Source organism: Acipenser ruthenus, chromosome 10 (genome assembly GCF_902713425.1).
Source record: "Acipenser ruthenus chromosome 10, fAciRut3.2 maternal haplotype, whole genome shotgun sequence".
NCBI lineage: Eukaryota > Metazoa > Chordata > Actinopteri > Acipenseriformes > Acipenseridae > Acipenser > Acipenser ruthenus.
The window spans coordinates 6054673-6070379 of record NC_081198.1 but is presented as its reverse complement, the minus strand read 5'-3'; the positions used below and the strand labels follow the sequence as shown (position 1 = coordinate 6070379).

The 15707-nt window shown below is 39.6% G+C and overlaps 1 protein-coding gene across 11 annotated transcripts in view; it reads right to left on the bottom strand.

Moving 5' to 3' along the window:
* Positions 1–4702: 4702 nt before the first annotated feature.
* LOC117408471 (receptor-type tyrosine-protein phosphatase F-like) overlaps positions 4703–15707 on the bottom strand; it is a 169019-nt gene continuing 158014 nt past the window's right edge. For all 11 annotated transcript variants that reach the window (XM_034013498.3, XM_059031591.1, XM_059031592.1 and 8 more), the window contains 11 exons: positions 14863–14986; positions 14544–14719; positions 12336–12455; positions 11744–11898; positions 11039–11324; positions 10532–10710; positions 8804–8930; positions 8377–8502; positions 7089–7243; positions 6799–6934; positions 4703–6560 (listed from right to left, as the gene is read on the bottom strand). In XM_034013498.3, the coding sequence (XP_033869389.1) occupies positions 6492–6560; positions 6799–6934; positions 7089–7243; positions 8377–8502; positions 8804–8930; positions 10532–10710; positions 11039–11324; positions 11744–11898; positions 12336–12455; positions 14544–14719; positions 14863–14986 (1653 nt within the window). In that variant the 3' untranslated portion in view covers positions 4703–6491. The remainder of the gene's footprint in view (positions 6561–6798; positions 6935–7088; positions 7244–8376; positions 8503–8803; positions 8931–10531; positions 10711–11038; positions 11325–11743; positions 11899–12335; positions 12456–14543; positions 14720–14862; positions 14987–15707) is intronic.

Sequence of the window (15707 nt, the reverse complement as noted above, 5' to 3'; positions counted from 1 at the left end):
TTAATACGCCTTAAATGCACGATACAGTGCTACCTTCTTTAAAAAAAACAGTCTAGAAGGTTTTGTGAAATGTATTTTATTCTTTAAACACAGATTTGAGGAAAGAAAAAGAAAAAAAAAAACATTTAAATTAGCACATGTATGCAGAAAGTCAAAGCATGCCAGAAGTTTGTATTTCACTGCAAACCTAATGAGCTGTATGCAGCTTGTATTAGTCTCGTAGTCTACAATACGACTCCTGTCGCCACCATACTTAGATATCTGTCTCGGATTTGGAGGTGTGTTCGTGTTAAGGAATATAGTGTCTACGATTAGCACGTCCTGAATGCGGCGTGTCACTCTGCACGTACACACACATCATTATTCATGAATGCCAGCAAATGGTGCAAAACGGCTGAGAGCATGCAATCGCTGATATTAAGTGTTTAAACCGTATTATTCTGAGCAATAGAATCGAGTTCTGACAAACAGCTTTATAAGCACTAAAAATAAATACAAATTAATTATAAATATACGTGTTATCATATGACGGGGCTGTATGTATTGTTACAGTAACATAGTGGTTGCATTGTTTCTGCCATGCTAGCGCAGTTAATGTGGTGACTCACATATATTCACTTATAGCCTACTAATTGGCGATGGTGCCCAATGTGCTGCTAGGGATTGCTGCGATGTTATTGCACGATGAAAGGGGTAATGAACTGTAATTAATGTATAGTTTTTTTGGAGGGTGGAGATTTTTTTTTTTTTTAAATAATGCTTTTTATTTGTGTTAAAGCTGTCAAAGTTGTATAACAGCCACCTAGTGGGTAGAGAGAATATAGCCCTCAGTCAGCACAGTCTTGATAGTTCTCTTCTTTAAAATGCATTATGCATTTTTCAGTACTTTAATTCTTTGGCGTCCAATTCAGACTCATTCAATATCTCATGTACACTTCGGTTTCCCAAAAGGTCAACATTTACATAACTCTCGCAGTCATGTTTATTGCGAATATATCTGTCGTTCCTTTTTTTTCTTTTTTTTTTTAAGCTAGTGGCGTATGGATATCTACTAGTGATTCGCCCCTGCCAACCCATGGTAACATGCTGTAATAGTAACGCCCCCATGTGACTTGTTTGGACCAATCAGGATAGTAGTGTTCAATTGCCATGTATCAGTACATGCACAGTATCAATATAATTTTGAAGAACATTAAAGAGTTTAAAATATTTTTTGAATTTGAAACTTCAGAAAGTAAGAATAACACCAGAAATGTTGCTTTAAAAGTTAGATTTTCTATAATAACACACTGAAATGAATACCCATTGCAGATAAAAGTGTGGGTTTCTTTACTAGTTCTATCCCAGACTTGTTTTTCTTCAATTTAATATCAATTAATAAATATCTTTAAAATATAAATGTTCACATATACAGTCATTTTTCATAAATTATACTTAAAAATACTACTGTAAAATATAATTTACAAGATTTTCTGCAATTGACATGGTCTGGTTCTTATTCTGTAGTGAATTCATTGCTTGAATCCTCAATATAACTGAGTAGAATATCCACAAAAGTTAGATATTGTTTTACACAAAGCTTTATTTTACAAACTTTTTCAGCAATTTTGACTCATCTGCTGTCACTCAGCCATCCCATAATGCAACACAGTGCCAGGAGGGTGTAAGTGTCCTAGTTACACCCTCCTGGCACTAACCTTACCTAGATTTTGCAGTTGTGTCTTTATTACTTTCTCACTTTCAATGCAGTTTGTGATTTCAATTCGGTGTTTTTGGCACTAGATAGATCTCATCAAGAGCTTTAATTTGATATATAATATGCCATTTTGACAAAAATGTCACTTATGCCCCTCTAGTTCTGAGCCCTCGAAATGGTGCTGCAAACTATTGAATGGAGCAAGAGGTTTGTCAATTTGTCCTAATTTCATGGGAAAAATGCAAACTGCACATACGTTAATAATCTGAAGAATACTGTGTCATTAATACGATGTCAGATTTTCAATTTGTTGTTGTGGTTTTTGTTGTGCACAACTTGCATGTTTTGTCTCAAATGAAAGAAAGAGATACATAGACTTATTGTGAAGCCCTGTGTGTCTGTTTTGGAAAACATCTTCCTTTATATTCCATACTCAATACTGCCCCTTTGTGGGGGAAATAGAAATAGAGCCATCTACTTGAAACAACACCAACATGCCAGTTTAGCTTTTCCATACAGGAGGAATAGTTGAATTTAGATTGCTCTTCTTTCTTTTTTTTCTATCTTGTGTCTGATCTTATGCTGATGCTTTTGCTGCTTTTACGTACACATTTCTAATCCACTAAAAATTGGGAAGCTTTGATTGATTCCCAAATCCTTCTCACTGGCTCTGCTTGAAAACAGATCAAACTGTAATTGCAAGAGAGTGAAATGTGATTGAAGTGACTGGGTAAGGAGCACTGATTCCACTGAACCCCATTATACATGGGCATGTAGCCAGCCATTGGATCCGGTTTCTATTCCCATGCTCACACAGCAGGCAGCCGAAGGTAGTAAATGCATTACAAATGGAAACTAATCTTGTGTTGATTCAGCATAGAAACATTAATATGAAACACAGCACCTATTTTCCACAGGTGTAGAGGAACACGCACAAACTCAATAATATTACAGCAAATTAAAGCTACAGCAGGTTCAATTACATAGCCAAGACTTGGTATTTCACCATCCAATACTGTTAATGCCATTTATTTTCCAATAGACAATATACATAAAAATAACAACCTTCCCTTTTAAAGTTGCATTAACTGTGCTTCCTTTTTAAAACGTAATCTTCATAATCACATAATGGAGTAGTCTACATTCAGGACTGTATTGTACAACTAATCTTGTGTTCTGCAGTGCATTGCGCGTTAGAATTAAATATTACTTTTTTCATGTTTTTCCTGCATGTTCATTGCATAATTTTCTGTGGTCTAAATTCCACACTTTATTGCTGTTGTGACCACTGAACAGCAAATACATTGTCAGTATTGTTTTTAAAGTCAAATACATAAAACAATAGTAGTTTATTTGAGAATATATAATGACCAGCCAGCTCCACAGTTCCTGTTATTCCATTTCAAATGGGAGATCTCTCCATTGTGAAGACCAGCTTTTAATGAAAGGGCTAACCAAGGTTATATACTTTAATTTGAGATTTTTTTTAAGTACAACACTGTAGGTACAACAAATAAAATAGTTTCTCCCAGGTACCTCATCACTTCCTGTGTGGTAGAACACCTGGCTCATTTGCTGCTAGACCATTGGTGGGAAAGTGAAATACTGAACAGGAATGACTTCATACCAGGAAGTAGCCATAACTTGTACTTCTAGAGTTGTTTTCAAAATATCTGCATATTCCAATTGAAATATAAAATACACACAAAGAACCAAAAGGACATCACCTCAACAAAACAGGGGCTCAGTGGTATTAAAACTGCCAGGATATCTATGTCAGATTAAACATTAACCCATTAGCTTACCTATCAGTGCCATTTATATATTTGCTTTAGTATTTTTACACAGTAATATTTATTAGCATATCATTATAAGAAAGCACAGTTCACTGTGCTCGCTTCAGCTGCCTACTAGAGGAAATGTTACTTTTAGTAGTTTCCGATTAGGGTTCAGCTGTTCTAGGATTTTAAACATTCAATGGAAACACATGATCTATGCCACTGTAGCAACTGGGCTTCAAGAGTTAAAAGACAGACCAGTGTAACATTAACCGGAGTGATATTTTGTGCTGGTCTATGCAAAAGAGAAAGCTGGAGTTCAGTTCGGTGTGGGTTGGACGTATTATGAGCAAGAAGTGAAACAACCACAAAGCACTTTTAAGAGTTGCAGCATAATATCATTAACCACATCCACTCTTTTAGGAAGTACTTCACAAATCACTGATGAAGCAGAAACAAAAGCAGAATACAGGCACTACTTAAATACATATAAATAAATGGCAGAGGCATTAAAGGGCATCAAAGATTGCAGTCATGTTGCTTCTGCAGAAAACTATGCCTGTCTCTTATCGGTTTGTTTTTATGTAGCGCCAAGATATATTTTAAAGTAAGATATTGTCTTGTTTTGGGGTTGTGGTCAAGAAATACATGTGCAAGTACAGTATGTGCATGATTTATTTATCTTTGTATCCATAACTGATTTAGGCGACTAACTGCCCCTGCTGAAAACACAACACGGTACAGCACTGCAGTATTACTAGAGGGAAGGGCAGCAGACATTTTCAGTGGACTTACGCTTTCAGAAAACTGAGAAATCAATAGCTGCTGCCTCTATTACAGGCATTTTTATGAAATCCACATATCCAAAACATACGATCTGGATTCCCCGGAGTCAGTCTGGCTGGTAAGCTTAATTCTTTCGTTCACATTCATCATATACCCAGTCACTGAAATTACTGCCTTGTTTAAGAGAATGGAGATAATGTATAAAACATGCCTGACTAATGTCTGTAAAGCATAGGTGGATATTATTGCAAAGCCTTAGTGCTAGAAACACACACACACTTACTTTACAAAAAGAGATGCTGGTGTAAAATATGGTGTAGCTAATACTAACCTTGTCACAACCTTAATCTTCTTTCCATGCTTAGAAGGAGAATGTGTGAAAATCCAGCTCTACTGTACAAGAAATGCTGAGCTTTCAAAGTGGACAGAAAGACAACAATGATTGTATAAAACCCAATTATTCAACTTTATTAACATCAAGGATTTTTTGCAACGTTTTTTTTATTCTTTTTTTTTTTTATTAACAAATAGAAAACAGACTGTGTATACAACAGATTTAACCCCTACAGCACTATGCATACACAAGGTAAAAATGAATGCTTTCCAACATTTAAATCCCCTGTATTCACTTAGCCACGCTTTCCTTTTAATCATTCTGAATGAAGCTTGATTACATGTATAAATCCTCCACCATAACCTTTAGTTTTGCTTCACCGTGTTAGAGAAGTAGCATTCTCTATTTCTGTGACAGCAATGATAATACAGTATTTATAACATAGTACCGTTAATACATCTTGAATTACAATAGTCTTTTTTTATTAATTCCCCACATTGGTTTGTCAAGAAAATCCTGGATAAATGGCAAGTGGAATATTGAACAACTGTTGATGCTTTTGCAGGATAGCAAGAACTATATATATATGTTTATAGATATAAAAAAATAACAACAGGCCAATCCAAGGAAAAATACTTGTTTTCCCCTCTGTCAAGTCCCCCCATAGTTTGTTGTTAATGTTCAGTGATTTCTAATTGTAAATGTTGTGATACATGGTGCTGGCCTTCCTGCACTGTGATGCTCTCCAGTACAGAGTTTGTTCCCATTCTCTTTGAGCTATCCGACCCTTACGCACAACTGCTGCATGCACAGACATTTGGTGTTCCAGATTAGGAACCAGCGGCAACATGAATCAGTTTTGAATTGTTTTTCAGAGAAATCTCCAATATCCAACTGTCTTCTTTTGCACTGTGGATACAGATCTTTAGGCGACAGGTTTCCTTTTTTTTAAATTTTTTTTTTTATATAAATCATAGTTAACAGTTATTGAGAACCAAGCTAGAATCTGTACATGGCTGAAATTTTCTAATGGGTTTATATAGTACCACTAACTCCTGTGTATAATTTTTTTTTTCTTTTTTTTTCTTTTTATATAAAGTACCAGGAAGTGAAAAGGCTTATAAAAAGTTGAATTCCCATTTCACTGAATAAAGCCCAAATTATACACAAGGAAAAAAAATATATAATACAATTAAAATCAACTGGAGCTCACAGAATGAATGGTTTTTCCAGGATTAGTTGTTTCGGGATCTGTGCTAAAAATGCAAAGGCCCGATTGCTAATATGATCTATAAAATTTTTTTAAAAATAAAATGAAATATGTACCAATTAAAGAAAATAAGGACCCATAGTTCAGGTCATGATTAAGACTTAGAAAAGAAAATTACTGGTGTAAATTATTATAAAAAACACATTCTAAATAATATAAAAAAGCAAAAATAATAATATCTACCAAGAGTGTCCCTTATAAAAGATTGCCAGTGTATTTTTGCAGTTTTAGTATGCTTTTCCCATGGGTATAGCATGCCTTTGCCATAGTTTACCCTGTTTATTAATATATTTTACCATACCTCTTTACAATGCTTAGTTATGCTTTAGCATCCTTTCAAAACACTATTAGTTTGCTATACTTTTACTATAGGAAACTTTTATAAGGGGCACCATTAAAAGGGAGGGATGTTATGCGCTTAGCTGTTAGCTTGATGTATTTTTCATTTTTTTAAATTTTGAAGCAATCTGTGTGTCTCAGTCCGCAGAGACTGCATTTGGGGGTTCACCAGTTGGGATCTCCTCCTCCTCCTCCCTTCTGGCAGCTTCTGTACAGAATCAGGTGAGTGGATATGGCTCAGGAGGAGCACTTTTGTACTCCTGAAGGTTCTGGGGCAGCCAGGCGTAGTTACGTTGCATAGTGATCGAAGCTGCCCAGGTACTCCAGGGCTGCTCTATAACACAGCTGGTACTGATCCTGCAAAAGGAAACCGAGAGAAAGAAGTTCACACAGTCTGTTCAAAAAGCCTTGTAGATAACTCACTGCAGTGACAGTTAGGTGCTCTGAGCCGACGGTACAGATAACGGCAGCTGCTGTGAAAAGCAGGTTTCAAGATTATACTGTCCTGTTAGCTTTTAGAGGACATGTGCCGTATGACCGCTCTACTAGGAACCTGATTGGCTAAGATTAAATAAATAAAGTGCCTGGGACCTACCTCTGTCTGCACCATGGCTGGTCTCTGAGTCCGCAGTGTCTTCACAGTCTGGAAGAGATCCACAACACCCTCATACCTCATCCTCTCCAGCACAATACTGAGCGTGATGAACACTCCTGTCCTGCCCACGCCAGCACTGCTCCAGGAAACACAGAGGTGTTGGGTTAGAAACACAGAACCCACAGTGCACAGCAAATAAACAACATCTTGCAACTCACTGCATTTAAAACAACTACAGTGAATACAAGAAATGTTGGTTCAGTTATTGGAGGGATGCTACTGCTCCTTACCTGCAGTGCACAGTGATTGGTCCATCCTGGCCGAACTGCTCCTTAGTTTTGTGTACTTGGCCAATGAAATCAATGAATCCCTCCCCGGTTTTTGGCACTCCTTGCTCTGGCCAATCTGTGAACTGGAATTGGCGAATGGTCCGCGACTGGCCGTCCTGTGGGATGCCAATGAAAAAAAGAACGCTTTAAAAAGCACCCCAACAGCACGTCGTTCCACTTGCCATGTTAACTTGACTATCCACAGACACCTAGCAGTTTTGTAATTCAATAACAGCCTTACTGCAGTAGGAAAACAATAAAAGCTTGATTCTTATTTTCACTGCAGTGTTACACTCCAATTAAAATCACTGCCCATAACCACTCATATTTGCAATTATCACTGTCAAAGTATTGAAAACAAAACAGGTTAAGTATAATGTCTGCAGTCAACTTCAGAGTGAATCAGTAGAGAGAAAAAAAGTCTTTTCCCAAACTTAGATTAGATTATAGCGTAAAGAGTTCCTTTAGCACAGTAACTCATCTTTTTAGGTGTAGCATTTCCATGGAAACTACAAGCTATTAAGGAGATTATAATATACCAATGATTCCATGAGCGCCTTAAGAGCTAGAAACACAAGCACACGATCAAACAATTTCTCTCTTGCCTATTCAGCTGGACACAAATCAAATAACACTAAATTTGTTAAGTTTACACTTCAACTGAAGAGTGTTCAGGCTGAAATTATGTGACAGACACATATAGTAAAAGTCCAGGGAGAACACAACATGGTTCGCTGAAAGGATCTCAAAAGCCGATGATCTCTGTAATTACCACAGTGTCTCACGCGGCATGCTTGATGAGCAAAGACCCAAGGCTGCGTAGCTGCGCCTGTGTGACTTCAGCACTGAAGCACACACCTCTAGGCGGAGAGCGATGCATGTTCACACACACGCGGGACCAACACACTGATGCAGTGTTGCTTTGCAAAAAGCTCTGCAGGTTGTACACCATGTGGTACATGATTCCAACACGCATGACTGTTAAGGTGCATGTCCGAAAGGATTTTTTTTTTTTTTACTTGCAGCAGTTTCAGTTTTAGGGAATCGTTTTATTTAGAACCGGCATAGACTTGCCCTAGAAACCAAAGCAAAGTATTAACCATGTGTATTGCATGTTTGTGGAAGTATGTATTTTTATATATTTCTTAATACAGAAACGTCCTCTGGCGACTAGGGGAATTAGCCAGAGCAGAATAGGTCCATGGCCACTTTCAGCCTGTCTTGAAGATTATTAACAGGCATCACTTACCCTAGCATCGGTGACCTTGAACTCCCGCAGGATATACTGGGGCATGTTGTACTCTGCCATGGGATCCACCACAAAATACTGGTATCGAGCCGATCGCTCTGCAGGCCAGTACTGATGGCATTTTTCCTGGTATGAAGAAGAAAACAGCAATGGGTCACTATGGCATTGCATTGGCAACACATTTATTATCAGGATTGAGACACAATTTATTAACTGGTGGCGTTGCTCAGCTCATTTACTGCAGATAAAAGATGGATTCTTAATGGCTTGTGTTTTGGGCTGTGACCATAACTTGAATGGTGAAAGCGGAGAAAGCTGGCACAGAAAATGAAAATTCAAATTTTTGTGTAATGCGAAGACAGGATTCGGTCATGTTTGAAAAGGCACATATGTGAAACCAAGGAAGGTAATGATTAATATCACTTACCCGTCCCATTTCTCTTAGCTTGGTTAGCATCACCACAATAGTGGAGTTATGCTCCCACAGCATTCTCCAGAAATCCTCAGTGGTCTCTGCCAGGGGTCCCTGTGTTGCGACGTAGGCTTTCTGCTGCCTGGGGAATCAAAGCACACAATACAAATCAGCCACTGTTAGGGTTATGGAGGTGTAGCCACAGACACGAATCTTTCTAAATACATTCACTGCAAGTGCAGAATGACTGAATCAACCATCTGTGAACCGACCTCTCATCGTGCAGGGATACAACTCATTAGGTACATGCACTGCAACTTATTTATGTTGATTTCTCAGTGTTATGACATGGATCGTGTGTGCTCCCCGTTCAAACATTTAAATAAATAAAACGAGATCAGCACATTGCTGCATTCTATTGCAAAGTCAAAGTCAACCACATCCATTTCAAGAGAAGCCCTGTGCTATGCCTGCTCCTGCTGACAGCTGAGCACAACATTTCATGGGCCATAAAGGACCCCATTGCAAAAACTGCAGAAAATCTTAATTCAGTTTTCCTTCCACCAGTTGCAGTACACTGATTTGGCTGCCAGAGAGTACTGTTGTCCTTTGAAAAAAAAATAGGAGAGGCGAACAGTAGAGACAAGTGAACAGCCTGAACATCACTCAGCCTCTCCCTCCTCTCAGCTGCTGGTGAAGAACTAATGAATCTGCTGCAGGGATGGCAATAATGTGCAACTCTGAGATTAAAGTTGGCTTTTGGCCACTTTACTGCACACTATAAAAGAGCCTGCAGAAGGTGGTGATAAACTTGAGAAGGGTGCCATTTTCCTCAGGGCTGTCAACAAGAGTGTGGATCATTCAAAATGACAAGGACAGATCTCTATAGCTGCAGCTAACTAACTGGTTTGTGGATTGAATTTATTTTTTTTACTTAATGGTCCAAAATGTCTCAGCAGGAGCTGAAATCTGCAGTGGCTGCTGACTAGCATATACTTGAGAGTCTCTGTTACACACCTGAACCTTTTTCATGATACTGAATTACAGCATGTGAAAGAAGCGAGACAGCTACAGCAAGGGTTTAGGTGGAAACAACTGCCATTGAAAAACACAGAACCCAACCTCGACATAATTCCTTTACCCATAGGCATTTAAGAACAGGGCTATAATAAACCTGCACTATGAGCAATACAAAAAAAAAAAAAAAAAGACTGTGTGCATTAATATTAAATCAGCCAGGTCTGTTCTGTAAACTTGCAAGGGCACAGGGACGTATGTTTTCTCTAATTTATTTACTGCCAGTGAAAGCCCCTTAATATACAAAACAGCAATTACAAAGGAGAGCCTCGAGGCTACTTTGCAACAGAGAACCTTGCAGTCAAAGAAAAGTAAATGAAAGTATAAAATGATACAGAAGAAAGAGCAAGGAAAAAATGAACATCATTGTTTTTTTTAAAGCAGCTCATTAACACATTCAATTTGGTAAATTATTCCAATTCCAGTATTTACACTTTAATAAAAGAATGTTCCTCTGTGATGTTTTAATTTCATAAGAAACTATAAATGATGACAGTATTGGTTAATTCTCATATAACATATTTAGCAGCTAAATCAATTATAATCTTTGTTTGATCTTCTATCTATTTGAGCCTAGTAACCCATCTGATCCATCCCCCAAAACATAACCCACTCTGACATTTCAACCTGGACCCCTTGGAGCCCAACATAACATGGGCTGTATACCTGTAGCCGTCGATAAAGCTGGCGTTGATGTAATCTGATCCCTCCACCCCTCTGATTGGCTGCAGACAAACACGGGTAGACTCAAAGGGCATGATGTTCACAAGTCGGTTCTTGAACTTGTTGCACGGGAGGTTGGCACTGATAAATCGGGAGGTATGTGCTTTGGAGTTGGCTAGTCGCTATTTAAAACAAAAACACATAGATTAAGCTTTGTCAGATGCAAATCCACAAAACATTTCTTTTGTTTTTTTTGTTCAGGGCTAATTTTCGTGCTCCCAGCTTTTGATAGAGTCCCTTTCTCCTATTAATTTTTAATTTACGTAAAGAATAATTTTAATGTTTGAAAACTAACATTAAAACAACTTGGAGCAATAATGCTTTTACCAACAAATAAATTGTTTGTTAGTTTTATAATGCTAAGTTGATTCTTCCCCCTTTTAGAAAAACTAACTGCTTGAAAGCTGGCCTATGCTGCTTGGATAGCCTCGATTCCCCCAGCCAGCTTACCTTGAACTCGAGCTCCATGGAGGTGACGGTATCCCCTGGCGGGACCTGCGTCATTTTCTGGATGTGTGCGTAGAGGTTTCGTGCCGGGACCTCTGTGTTACCGCAGATGGCTGCCTCCAGCAGAGCTTCGTGAATGAAGATGTACTGGTCCTCTGTCTGTACCATGTAGTTACGCTGGGAGCGCATGCAGGTCACGTGTCCATAAATGTCGACCGACTTCTCGTGCTTCATGCGCTCCAGCATGGCCTCGATCACGATCAAGCAGCCTGTCCGCCCCACGCCAGCGCTAGACCCAGAGAGAGGAAACACACTCAGATATTGACAAACAACCCATTGATACATTCATTACACAGCGCTACTTTGTGCAAACCAATGCGTTGAACAAACTAACTAACATTATTACTTGCCACTTATATTGTTCAGAAAGACAATTTAAAAAAGACATATATTCCAACATTGATTACCCACAAGATGATCCAACAGAAGAAAAGATAAGGATGGGGGTCAGATATAATATTGCTGTACTAATAAAAAGGTAATGGGATTTTAAAGTACTCCTTTAACCTGAAACATTTTTCTTTTTCAATGCTGTGGTACCGGTAAAACTAAATGCAAATAAAAAGTACACCAAAAAAGACATAAGCCAAGTCTTGGTTTCACTAGTTAGCGCAATGCCCCCCTGTGCCGATGAGCCAGTGTGTGTACCTGCAGTGTACCACCATAGGCCCCGCGTCTGGGGGATTGCAAGCCTTCACTCTCCTCAGGAAAGCCAGGATGGGGGTCGGGTACTCAGGCACTCCGTGGTCCGGCCAGGCCATGAACTGGAACTGTCTCAATTCCCGCTTCTCGCTGGAGCCGTTCTGTGTGCAGAGAATGGCTGAGTGTCAGGCACCTCTGTGAGCCTTTGAGCCGTTTCTCCCCAGATAACATGAGACACTTGACTGTGTGAAGAACACCTGAGCCAGCAGGAAGCAGGCGGAAAAGGTTGTATGATTTCTAGCCTCTCTGACAGTGTTTGCTTCAATAGAAACATCTGCACTCAGCAGTTATTTATTACATTTGCTAAGGGGAGTTGTGTGACCTGACTTTAAAATAATTTGTATTTACAGTTTAGCTAGTTCCCCTGGTTTAATCCATGATTTTATTGCACAACACTTTAAATAGCCTGGAGGATTTATCTTCTAAAGCTGTGACACTGGAGTAGTGGGGGTCGGCAGAGCTGCTGACTGTGTTCTTGCCCCTGGTTCAGAACTATAATATTGTGGGCTTCCCAATAAGTCCTCAGCACCACTCGTACCTTGTAGAGAGCGAAAGTCCTGACGCTATAGGTGGCAAGCTCCACAGTGTCCAGCATCGTCACCTGAATCATGCCGTATGTCTCTGTGCCACGGCTTGGCCAGTACTGGTCGCACTTCACCTGCACACAGACAAAAAAAAAAGGGGGTTAAGCTGGAGGTAGTGCTTTCACAACATTAAGACTATTTAGCAAGGGTGCTGGGTGAGGGTTGGCTTTATGTCTGATTATACAGTATGTGTGAAAAAGCATAATTACGTCTGGTATCACAAATAACCTGGACTTCACTTCAAGTAAACTACATTCTGATGCTAGAATGCTGTCAGAAAACAGATGCAAGCCTTACTGTAGACATTAAACATAATCAGAAATGTTCATGTCTGGCTCAGGAAGCTGTCAGATCTGTCCCTAAAACACTATTGAGCTTTAGAACATTTGTGGCTGCATTACTATACTCTGGCACTTCAGTTATCGACAGCTGCAGCAGCAGCCCTAACCACAAGCCACTGTGCTACCCATTAGGCTACTGGAGCTACTTCAGTGCACTGCAGACCAGTGTTTACCTTTCAAAACACTGCAGCACAGCCCTCTAACCTCAGTTCTCACATCCTTAAAGAATCACTGAACACCCGGTCTTAATGTAATTGAACCACAACTGCCAGTGTGTTGCGTTTCCTAGGCTGCAGTGCTTTAGCAGTTAGACGCCCTGTGATTCCTCCTGCCTGCTCCTCTCATTGCACATGTGGGGAAGTGGCAGGAAAGAGCAGCCAGAGAGGATTGATGAGCAGAGGTTCACAAGTGATGTAAATGAGGGCGGACAGCTTGAGAGGCTCACACATCACTGACTCTCCTCCCCAAGCCAGGGGAGAGAAAAGGAAAGGGAACAGTCTGCTTCCCTTTGCTGGGGCCAGACCGGGGGATACGCAGGGGGTGCAGCCCAGATGGGAGCACCATGCTAGACAGACTCCACATTGAGGAAGAGCAACAAGCCGGATGGACAGCCAATGGCTTTTTTCCCCTTTGATTTTTATTCAAACTTGTGCAGCACTAGAGCTTGTCAGCAGTATTCTAAAACACAGGGACACAAACACACAAGGTCAAATGAAATAGTGGACTCATAAAACAGAGGACAGTAACCTGACAGACAGGGCAGCTTCTCTTCTATGTCCGCCTTTGCTCTAGTGCTTACAGTAGGTTTAGGGCTTAGGGAGTTATTTTTTTCACTAACAGGTATTAACTGGGATTGATTAAGGTTGGTACTACAGCAGGTACAATAGTCTTTGAGGAGCCTTGTGCGATATTTCTTAATACAGCAACACTCACAAGGGAACAAGCAGCTTAATCTTTTATAAAAGGAGCTGCTGGGAGATTTAAGCTACCCCATTGAGCTGGCTGTAGGTTCCAGTTGCACTAATCAAAGTAGCTGGATGTGCAAATGAGTAACAACTTAATAGGTTCTTGTTGTTTATAAGTGTATCAATGACCCATAAATCCTGTACGTCTGAGAAAATAACAAGCTTGAAGAATTCTGAAGTGTGGGCAGCTAAGCAGTAACCTTAATTAGAAATCAATACAGCTGTATTCTAATTGGACTGTACTTTGGTCAAACACTATCCACCACCACCCATCTGTTATTTATGACCGTAAGCTTGTGTGGTTGCATAACCTGATGGATCAGGGGCTTTTATATTTCCTAAACCGTACCACACCTTTTCTCTAAAGGCAAAAGAAGCCGTGTAATGTGTACGGAAGAAATCATTTCAAGACATTTCCACTGATCACCTGTAACAGCCAACAGCCACTGATTGAAATTTAGTGAACAGACTGGGTTAACAAGAATCAGTCCCGATTCGTCCGTTTAATGAGTTAAGTTTAATCTGCTCCAGTGTTTACACCATACCTTATACTGAAAATAATCAGCAAACAGGCTCTATGTTTCCTTTTTAAAATCTCTCTCTTGCATAGCTTCTTCAAATACAGAACAGGATTTAGCACTTACTTAAAACAACAAACAAAACAAACCTCTTAACATCCTTGGAATCTGAAATGCACTAGGAACAAATCTGCTCGACCTGGTGGAGGGGGAATTTAGTTGTGCTTCAGAATAAAAGCAACATATTGGGTATTAACCAGGTGAGAATGATGCCAGTTATACAGCAGTTCTGAAGCCTTTACAGATCATGACTCCCCCAGCTGTCAGTCTGGACTCACCCTGGATTTCTCCTCTAGCCGGGTCATCATCACAATGGTATTGGTCCGCTGCTCCCACACCATCCTCCAGAAATCGCTGAGTGTCTCGGGCAGGGGGCCCTGGGTGGCAATGTAGGCGTTCTGCTTCCGATAGCCGTCAATGTAATTTGCGTTGATGTAGTCACTGCCTGGCACACCTACAAGTCAAAGCATGTGCCCCACATTACATTACAGATTGTCTAACAAATGTAAGGCATTCCATTTTAAAAACTTCCAGTATACAGGTAAAGGGTTGTTACATGAGGAGTCCGCAGAGAGTTACAAAACTGTGTATACTTGCCATCGATGGAGGTGAGGATGACCCTGGAATGGTCGTATGAGATTACATTTGCATAGCGGTTCTTTGGTTTGTTGACCTCCAGATTCGAATTCTCCCAGGTGAACTGCTGTCCAGGGTCTACGGACTGAAACGAGAAGACAACAGGTCAGATGTGAGCTATTGTCTGCTTCAAATCAATTCCATTATTTCAATGCTAGGATTTATTATTATCATTTGAAGTTACTGATCAACATCATGACACTGCTGAGTGACAAACATCAATTTCAAGCTCCATTCCCAGCCCTGCATGAATAGGTCACATTAATTCATGTTTCTGCAGTATCTCAAAGTCTTTTAAAAAAGAAGATCTAAGCACTTGCAAAAGCCTACTTACAATATAATATGTAAGATATAATGCAAAGTGAAAAACCTGAAAAGATCAATGTGCTAATCTAATTGTACACTTCAAGTTAGAATGCACAATTTAGATGTTTGCCACTTGGCTGGATCCTTAACTCCCTCAAGCAAAGCGCTATGAGGAAGCCATACCTTTCTTCAGTGCACAAATGCTGGACAATTAGCACTGGCTGTCTGACTAGTTTAGAGGTCACCCTAATGATAATGCTATGCACTTTCTGAAAAGTGGCACGCTCAACATGGGTTCTGCTTCTGAACTAAAATGAACTTTGTTTAAGTTAAAGTAATAAAAATAAATACATGAATAACACAATCATTTAGAATAATACTGTAACACTAGTTATATAAGCAGCTTGAACATTATTGGCAATAAAGTATAAATAGTAAAACTGTACTGCACAATTAGCAGCCATTTAGGTTAGCAAAACAAATGGACATTGTGAAATTAG